At 40.4% G+C, this 10,122-nt stretch overlaps 1 protein-coding gene across 1 annotated transcript in view; it reads right to left on the bottom strand.

The window, feature by feature from the left end:
• Positions 1-344: 344 nt before the first annotated feature.
• The window catches only part of cdh2 (cadherin 2, type 1, N-cadherin (neuronal)), a 61,735-nt gene continuing 51,957 nt past the window's right edge, over positions 345-10,122 (bottom strand). Inside the window, exons 13-16 of the mRNA XM_040021510.1 lie at positions 9,589-9,822; positions 9,215-9,354; positions 4,259-4,423; positions 345-1,687 (exon numbers count right to left, since the gene is read on the bottom strand). Of these exons, the coding sequence (XP_039877444.1) occupies positions 1,481-1,687; positions 4,259-4,423; positions 9,215-9,354; positions 9,589-9,822 (746 nt within the window). The 3' untranslated portion in view covers positions 345-1,480. The remainder of the gene's footprint in view (positions 1,688-4,258; positions 4,424-9,214; positions 9,355-9,588; positions 9,823-10,122) is intronic.

Genomic DNA, 10,122 nt, shown 5'->3' with positions numbered 1-10,122 from the left:
TTTAACACTATTGTCCTTTGAGATAGCTTACATAATTCGCAATCTAATTAAGCCTCTGCAACAACGTTGAGTTTCAGTAAGAACAAATGAAGAGGCAGTTTTTAGCTCCAAAATTAGCATTTTATTTGGAAGGTTGGGGTCAGAGATGTATAATTTGTGTTCCAGTACACATGGTTATCCACAAAGCTTAAGTCCAACACCTTTTTCCAGTCTTAAAGCTGATTCCGTAATTAGTGCCGAGCATAACATCCCACCCCCAACCCTTTTTGGTACAAATTCAACAGTTGTGCTGACAAGATCACTACTTTAGTTTCTTTTTTTTTTTTAAGTGTGTGTTTTTTTTTCGTTTTTTTTTCTTACAAAAAACTCTCTTAACTTCTACACATTTAATGTCACCCAGATTTTTATTTTTTTTCTTTCCACTTTGTAAATAAATTTGGGAAACAACAATTTTTTTTTTCCTTTCTGTTGTCATGAAAAGATAAAAACATGCAAAAAACTTGAATTTGTAGTTCAAATTATACATTTACAAGTTTGGAACTTTTTGCACTTCTTCATATACTACATCAAAAGAAAGGATAAAGAAAAAAAAAACATTATGTACACATTATCTTATCTTTTTACAGTGAAGTAAAACTTGAAAATACCAGATGATGACTAAGGCAAATGAAGTGTACATAGATTAGACCAAAAAAGTTTTTTGTTGTTTTTGTAAAACACTACATCACTTCAAAAAAAGAGAACAAAAAGCTGCTACAAAAGTATGATTCATAACTCCCTTTATTTGCAACCAGCTGCATAATTTTTTTTAATTTTTTTGTGGTTTTTTTAGTGAGAAAGTCTAGATGTCTAGCATACTGTACAGTGTTGCTCGTAACTGTTTTTCTTTTCCAACCAAACTAACAAATGATCCTTCATTTCTTCATCGTTGTGGTTCATTTAAATAATCCTCAACAAACAGGAGCATTTTGTAACCAAAGGAGAAAAAAAAAAAAGCATGTAGAAGCATACCAGAGTGTAACATACTTTGTTTGAAATCACTCCAAAAGTCAGTACCATTAAAGCCTTGAACATAAAACTAATCATTTAGATCCAAAAAAATGTACAAAAAGGCACATTATATCCCAGTGCTTCTGTACTGTGAAATTCAAGTGTAACTGAGCGCATTCAATACCAACAATCTGAATGGTGACAGTCCACCAGTGTTCCCTCCCACTTCCTCCGTAACTGGACCACAGTCTATGCCTAAGCTTTCAACAAGCATATGTATGCGTAGACTACAACAATAAGCCTAGGTTGGTTGTTTTTTGAAAAAAAATTCTGAATCAATGTTTATTTTTTTGTTTATTTTCTGTCATGGTTCTACCTTTCTCTCTCTCAGGGAATATCAGCTGTCCATGTCCATCAACAGGAAATCTTTCCTTTTCTTCATTTTTTTTCCTCTCTCATCTTTATATCCTTCAGGGCGTGACTGTGTGTCCTAGTCGTCACTTCCACCGTACATGTCTGCCAGTTTTCTAAAGCGAGGGCCCCAGTCGTTGAGGTAATCGTAGTCCTGGTCGCCCCCGCTGCTGGAGGAGTTGAGGGAGCTTAGGGAGCCAGCTGTGGAGCCGCTGCCCTCGTAGTCGAACACTAGCAGGGAGTCGTAGGGAGGAGCGGTGGGGTCATTGTCTGCTGCCTTGAGTCCCTGTACAAAAAAAAACGTTAGATGAGAAGATTAAACACCGTCTCCAATGAGGAGTGAGTCACGTAAAAATAACTCTCTCCCACCCACTACCGCACACAAACGGCTGTACTAAAAACAGTCGGTTGCTCCCTCTGCACTTGCTCAGGAAATAAGGCTCTTGTCTGGATTAATCAGGCTCTACTGTTCCTGTGTGTTTCCTCTGTGTTTTTTCATTGGGATTCTCCTGATGTTTCTAGGCTGCTGGCTTGATCGAAAGCCAAGATTGAGCATGACCAGTAGCCTCAGATGACAGTTCCATCTCCCCTTCCCCCAACTAACACTCCTCTGGCTTTGTACAGGGAGCACGACTCTGGCACCGACACACGGTCGTCTATCATCAGATCAAAATATTTGTAACATTTTATATCTGAATGTGGCCTAAACACTACGCCTAACTGTGGCAACCAGCGAGAACGTGTCTCTGTGTGTTATCGTGAAGCCCGCAGTGCTGGTGGGAGCGGTTCTACTTTCAAGATCATGTTTGACATTCCAAGAAATCCTCACACCGGTGTGAAAAGTCCTCATGGATTGTTATTGATTTCCAGCCTCCTTCCTTAACGGGACTTGGGAGAGTTGATGGATTGCCAATCTAGGAGTTGAGATGCGCTTTGGCCATGAACCATGTGGATCCAGGCTTCGTTTCTCCCTTTTACCCCCCGGAACTGAGGACACCCAACAAATAATAAATGGATTAAAAATAAAGTGGAGCAACATAACGCAGAGAAACGAGACCTCAGCTCGCTGGGAACTTGTCGAAGATTTATAGTTTCCTCCGCACTGCCATTACAGTGCTGAAATGCTCTCAAATAAAAAGATGTACTGAATTAAAGTGCCCGGGCACTTAGCGATTATTTTCCACTTGTTAGCTTTTTGTTAAGTATTTGCTCAGGGCTGTGGTGCTGATAATTTTGTGGGAAATATGACAGATGGATCGTTCATTACAATTACAACCATAATCGCTCTGCTGGTTATAGCCCCCTCCATCTACAACCACAACCCCACTGGCAGTTTCATATGGTTAGTCAATCACGGAACTCACTGTAATTTCATTGTTAACTGAGTCATACACCGCACCGAAGATAATAACCACTCTTAGTAAAATGGTGAACTCGCTGGCTCTTTTTTGTGCCACGGTTAACAAAGAGATGTACAATCAATCCACTGTAATCTCTAGGCACACCTAACCCCGCCAGGCTCTATGTAAAACAATGAATGCAATCATTTAAGGTTTGCATCCCTCTGTGGAGAGACGTCCCACCTGTGGACAACAAAGGTCATCTGAAGTTGGTGCTATTGTATTTAAACTACCCCCTCCCCCTCTGTCAGAACAAAGCAGGAGTTCAGTAATAGACCTTTGTTTGTCAGATTGTCAAGTTAAAGTCCTTCTGCTAAACCTATTCCTATTTTTTGTCCATCTAATTTAATTAGGAGACACAAGCTCCTGGGGCATGTGGAGACCATTCAGGATGGAGATCAGACACACTCCCCCTCCCCAGCCCTCGCCGTCTCCCTGCTCCTCTGGCAGATAGCCCTATCAGTTAGGTCGGATTCCAGCTCCATGTGCACGCTGAAGCTACCATGACTGAGCTTTAGTGGCAGTCAAATTTGGAACTAAAAACAGGTCAGGGTGCTCGGAAATGTCTCAAAGGCCTTGCAAGCACTATAAAATGATATGTTTAAAAAAAAAGCTAAAGAAAAAAAATAAGTGATCAAGAATGGTTTAAACTGTCAGGCTGTTACTCGCGGGACAGCACAGACTATTACATTTCATCACATATTAGCTGTTACGACAAGTAACATGGCTCACGGTGAGATTAAAATAAGAGGTGCCTGAGTAAAGGGATCTGAGAGATAGATGTTCGGGGGCAGAGCAGAGAGAGCTAGCTCTAATCTAAAAACATGGGCACCATCCAAAAACTAGGGGAGAACTCCATTTGTAATGCTGTGAAACTCTTGTCTGTTGGAGCTTGTGAAAAATATATGACTGCTCTTTTCATTTTACATTCTCCCTTCATGCTGGAGTCAATGATGGCCTGAGGCAAACGAGGGCACGCCGAACAGTTCACTGCGATAGAAAGCCAATGTATTGCTTCTCTCATCTCCTATTTCTATGCTGACACATCTATAACTCTACTTTGGCAGAAAGTGAGGAGAAAAACAATTATATCCAAGTGAGTTAGCATCATGTACTTTTTGGGCTTTATACATGTCTGAGTGGATATTTCTGAAATGAAAAAAGTTTCAACTTTCTGCTGGGAAAAGATGAAAACAATTCTCATAACGACTGATTCAATTTAAAGTACTTCTCTGTCAACTACAAGGGAGCGAGCAACTCCTTGATGCTCAGTCATATGAGCCAAATTGTTTATTTAGACACAAGTTTATTATAAGAAAACCAGTCAGCTTGGAAATGAAATTCAAGCTTTGCGAGACCTCTGATCCTTTTATTTCAGCTCTTATCCTTGGATTTGATTTTCACCTCACCGCAAAACAATGTCAGATTTCAACAACATTACTGGCTGATGTTTTTACCTCATTGATGAAGTCTCCGATGTCTCCAGGGTGGGGTGCTGCCGACCTCATTGGGTACTGTGGCTCAGGGTGGAGGGGCCTCTCGTCTAGACGGCGGATTCCCACCGGCTTGATGGCATCGGGCTCTATCGTGTCCGGCTGCTGGAGCTGACTCAGGTCATAATCCTGGGGAACACAGACAGAAGGGACTTAGCTAAGCACCGTGGCAAGACCCCAAACTGAGTATGATTATTTAAATAGGTAAGCACATCCTGTGCTGTAAGTAGGAAGAAGGAGTTCAGCTCAGTGGAGGGGAGATTTTAAAGTTAGAATGCAGCGAGAAGAGTTGAGGGAACACGAGGGAAACTTTAATCTTCTTGTCTGTGAAGTACAAGCCCAGGGACAATTTGACACATAAAAAAGCGCCAGCGCTGAGGGGGGGCCAAGCTGAGGACCACATCATACGCTGCAGAGTGTTTGTACTTGGGCGGTGTGCTGCAGGAAGGATGTGCAGGCGACTGTTTTGCTCTAATCAATGCCCAGACACGGGATGGTGGATATGCATAAGCCATTCCTAATCCTATTAACATTACCAAGGCAACCTGAATGGCTCGCAGTTTGCGCAAAGTCATGGGCAAGGAAGAAGGAGGAAAAAAAGGGTGAAGAGCGAGAAAGAGGCTGTGGTGAAGAACAACCCAGCTGAGCTGAATGACTGAATGGTATCAGGGTGACAGCAGATATGATAGAGAAAATGCCATTTGAGAATCAGAGTGTGTGCCTAATAAGCGTGCATGATGGATTGTCCCTCTTTAAGAGATTTTCGTAATCCATCCATCTCTAATATGTCCCTTCAAAATTGTCTTTGCTCAGTTGCACACGTACCTACACACAGACACTCGAAAGAGTGGAAAAAACGTGCAGATATTCTTGAAACAATTTTACAACAAATCCTCAAATGAAGCACCAACATCCTGAATAGAAAAAACACAACCAAGCAAGAAGTCAAGTACTTTACTCCAGACATTTTTTTTTTTTTTTGCCATTTGATTTAATACCCAATAACAAAAGCTCTGTTGGTGAATGGGGTATAATAACAGTCACATGCCACACGAAAAAGGTATCCATCATCTTTGGCTCATTTCAGTCCAACTCCCATTTCACCTTGTCTAAGGTCGTGCTCCAGAAGGGTCAGGAACAAGTGACAGGAATTGCAATGGAGCCATATAATGGCTTAACTATGCAGGAAGGTCTAATGATATACCAGCCCCCTTCAGGGATCAGACTCTTCACACATACGCTGGCCTGATGAAATATTTGCCACCAGCGTTCATGACCCACATTCAAAGAAGACTAAACATTGTTAAGCATTATACACCCTATATAATATATATATTTAAAACATGCTTTAAAATGCAAGGTGCCTGTTAGAGGATTATTTTGTCGTTCTGTTTTACTGTGATACGTTTGGTGGACAGATTATTACCATTCTCATGTCCTTGCAATTATAAGCTTATCATTAGCTCAGCATAAAGACTAGAAATAGGTCTGCTTGTTAGCAGTTCCCCATCTTCGCTGAGGTTACTTCTTACTGTGCAGATCTGAGCATAGTTTTCCTTTTCTTAAAAAAAAAAAAAAAAAAAAAAGAAAAGAAATCCAAAAATTTTAAACTATTTGAAAGCTGTAGATGTAGTTCAGTAATTATTTTCTTTTGCTCGGGGTTATGAAAAATTTAAATAATGACCAAAGGTGCAAAAAAGCAAGCGCTATTTTCTAATAAATTTGGAGTTCTCCTTGAAGTTAAGTCATAGTTCCTCTGATGTGCAGAATGTCTTCTTATCTGTGTAACAGGTGGTTAATTTGTTTCATTTATTGAAAAATAAATCAAAACCTTTCGGGTTTTTTCAAAGCATGCCTTCAAAGCCACGCTGGGTTAGGTTAAGGTGAAGGAAATTTTCCTGAGGTCACTTATGGAAGCAGATGGCTCTTTCTCTCCCATTTTTTTAACTTGCAAACCTGTCCGCAACTGCTTGTCCATCTGTCATTATTTCCTTATTATTACTTTTTTCAATGTGTGCTGAGTGGGTGCCTGATCAGCTGTCTGCCTTTGATGAAATGCGTACTTCACAGAGCAATACAAAACCAGGGCAATGGCAGCAACAACTAAAATCATATACTCTGAGCGCACCCAATGGTCTGACACTTCAATTTCCTCCCCAGCGGGAGATAGGGAGAACAGAGGTGGGCATTATAAAGTCCACATTGCTGGGAAAGTCAGGTCTATTTTTTACCCAACACTGACTTCGCCGATTCCACAGACAAGACCATTTTCTCCTGGCTCCCTGCCCTTCTCAGCACCACTCAAAATGGAAGCTTGTTTTCCCTCAATAAATTGCTGCACCCGCTCGTTTGCCTTTGAAGGGTGTTATATCATGTGGCTGTTTCCTTTTCAACATGTTTTGGGCCGCAAGTTTGTGCATTTTGTGCTGGAAAGTGAGGACGCGAATACACAAGTGGTTCAGTCCCTCCTGTCTAATCACTGGCAGATGTGTAATGGCTTTCCAGTCGTATTGTTACCTTAGACAGGGCTTCATTATTGTGCCACAGCAGATGTCTGTCTCTAAATGACATCAGCTTACCAATTACAAGTCTCCCAGGCTAATTTGCTCCTGCTCTGGGTCAGGCTGGGGTCTCCCGCACATTTCTGCTATATCTAAGCCACCAAAGCACTTCAGCAAGCAGCAAGAAAATAGCCCATTTGGTATATTACTGCCTTTTTTTTATGAAATGATTCCATTTTGCTAACAAGGGGTTATTAGGACAATTGAATTTGTGCCTGTGTGTGAGCCTGATCAGTGCGGGATGATACAGAGATGTGACTCTCCCGATGCCTGTGGCAATGCATGTCTGTTGTGTTGGTGTTGCGAAGCGGAGAGCAGTTCCAGTTGAGAGACATTCCCAATATTTCTGGAACCAATTGGATCAAAATGTGTTTGCCTTATTGATTCGAGCTTTCGATTTCCAGCTCCCTCCTAGAAAAAAAAAACTTCCAATTTACGTCTTACAATTCATTGTGAATTGCTGAAGTGTATCCTAAAGCGGCACAATGAGCAGACCTCATGCTAGAATGAAGCATTGTAAGTCTATGCATGCTTGCAAAAGAATCTAGGTGGTCCTCTATGTCCTCTGTAGCTTCAGCTATGCAGAAATTGCTTCCGTGCTGCATAAATATGACCTGAATATTCCACACCAACAAAGACCACACACTGTACAGCTAGATGATGTGTATAGCATGGCATTTCTCTGCAGTGTGAATAGACTCCTAAGCTGCAATAACACAATGGTTCTCCACAAAACAAGAAAAGAAAGAAAAAGAACAAAAAGTTCTTTGGATAAACATATAAACATGTTACAATGCAAAAATAATTTTAGAAATCTGAGCATTATTGTCATTATTATTAACTTAAAAATGTGCTGTTGTGGAATTTTGATACTTTTTGGATACATCAAAGAATTACAGTTATTTAGGACCATTAAAATCTGGTTTATTAACTGCCCCTGAGATGTTCTCTTGTTTCATATCTCCCTATACTAAACTATGCTGACACAGTCCAAATAAAAAATAAAAAAAACCCAAAAAAACAGTAACTTTGAATTTGTAAAGTATTTCTCTGTTACTTTCTTTATTAATGCCTAATTTATATAGACATCAAAACATACAGTAATGTGCAAAAATCAAAAACAGAGCCTCTATAATTATAACCAACTTGAAAGTCGATATATGGTACAATCACCTTTACTCTTTGACACACCTGAACTCTCCCTGGCAAGCTTTCCTAAGCAGTCTTCAGGAATAGTTCTCCAGGCTTCTTGAAGGACACTGAAAGCTGATTGACGGTGGTCTATCGTGTGTTTTTCTATTCAGGTATACTTGTATTTGGGGTCTTTGTCATGCTGAAACATTTCCATGTTGCAATTAAATGCTTTGCAGATGATACTGCATGGTAGATAAAATCTGGTTGTACTTTGCTGCGTTCATAATTCCATGAAGTTTGACAGTGAGAGCAGACCCAAACCATGACAGAGCCTCCACCGTGTTTTACAGTTGGCTGTAGACTCTCATGCCGTACTTCTCTCCTGATCTTCTCTGAACATACTGACAACAATTTGAACTAAAGATTTCACACCATAAGACTTTCTGTTCATTTTGATTATAGTACTTGTGTAAGTTTGCATCACTCAGCCTTTGTTTGCCTGATGGATATGGATTGTTTTTTAGGCGAACTACTTCAGTTTCCTCAGTTCTTTTTAGGGCACAGTGCACATCGTGGCGAAATATGCCAAGTTTTTGGACACTAGCTCTTTGGGAATGACTTTCTTGGTGCAAAAAATACTTTGTTAAATACCTGTGTTGTCTGTGGTATTTTCAGTAGATTCAACTAAATTGGGGTGAGGGTGTTTGCTAGTAACTAATACAAGGCATAAAATGAAAATTCATCAATTATCAATTAAGTTAAACAAAAAAAATCTCTGAAAATAATCAGGTACAAGGTCTGGACTGAAAATGAGTGAAAAAAGCAGCAATTATCCATAAAAACATTTGCTGCTTTGAAAGATCCTTTAGAAATCCAGGAAAACTATTGCTCAGGACCATTTTAAAAACAAGAACGTCTGGCTCCTTGTAAACAAAATATAAAGAAATGTGGGGTAGCTCAAGGCTTGCGCACAGTACTCTATGATTCATTTATTATTTATTATTAATTTAACTTTTCAATTCAGCACAGTTTGGGTTTTATATCGTTTGTTTGGGGCTGAATAAAAAAAGCAAACACTGCCACAAATGTCATCAGATTCTCTTAAAATCATTTAAATCCTGGTACAATTCACAATCAGTAATTAACATCTGTTGTTACCTATTCTATTGAGAACAGCAGATTTTCTGATTCTTTAGAGGCACACCCAAACTGTTATGATTCTTACCTGATCCTCTTCTCCTCCACCTTCTTCATCATACTTCAGGATGTTGTCTCTCACGTCATCCTCAGGATCGATAAGGAGCTGCTTAGCCTGACGTTCTTTATCACGACGCTTCATCCACACCACAAACATCAGCACGAGAACTAATAGGCAGAAAGAAAGACAGCTCTCATACAATGAAAAATAATAACCTGCATATTTTCATTCAAATGTAATCGGATCCAGTGTTTTAGAGCTTGGACGTGGGCCTGATCAAGGCTATCTTTTAGGTAATCCTGCGGTAATCTAGTGATATCTCGGATAATGTTTAGCTGTCTTTATAATCCCTGTGTGCGTTCCCGTGGTGTGCTGTTTGAGAGAGCCACTGAGACACTCACTGAGGAGGATGATGATGCAGAGCAGAATGGAGATGATGGCGCCTGTGCCTAGGCCGGCAGCCATGATGTGCTGCTGGTCAGTGCAGTCTCCGTTGATGTCGCACTGGCACACTTTAATCCGCAGGTAGGAGGTGTTAGACATGGGCAGGTTGCCTGAGTCCGTGATTATGATGGGGATCTCATAGATACCACTTTCAAGGAAGCCAATCTTCAGGCTCACCTGAGCATAGTCACCTGAGAGACGGACAGGAGAAAAGAGCTGTCTTAGCACCTTGTTAGAGGAAACACATTTCGAGTGGTGAGTCTAAAGATTAAATAACTCAGGCTGTTTAAATATAAAAGAGACAGGAAGCCTTTCATAGGGGATTAAGTCTAAACTCTGAATGCTTGTTTGTGTAGACTATGTTTGCGGCGTGATTACACTCCTATTACCACAAATATGCAACATAAATTCCTACCTGGAAGTTGCATCAGCATATCTAATCCAAAACATGGTCCTGATTTGGATTTGGAGCTTATAAATCTACTGAATGC

The sequence above is a fragment of the Simochromis diagramma genome, unplaced genomic scaffold, assembly GCF_900408965.1.
Source record: "Simochromis diagramma unplaced genomic scaffold, fSimDia1.1 OVJJ01000205.1, whole genome shotgun sequence".
In the NCBI taxonomy this organism is placed as follows: domain Eukaryota; kingdom Metazoa; phylum Chordata; class Actinopteri; order Cichliformes; family Cichlidae; genus Simochromis; species Simochromis diagramma.
The sequence above is the reverse complement of the archived record's forward strand: the minus strand, read 5'-3'. Positions and strand labels throughout refer to the sequence as shown.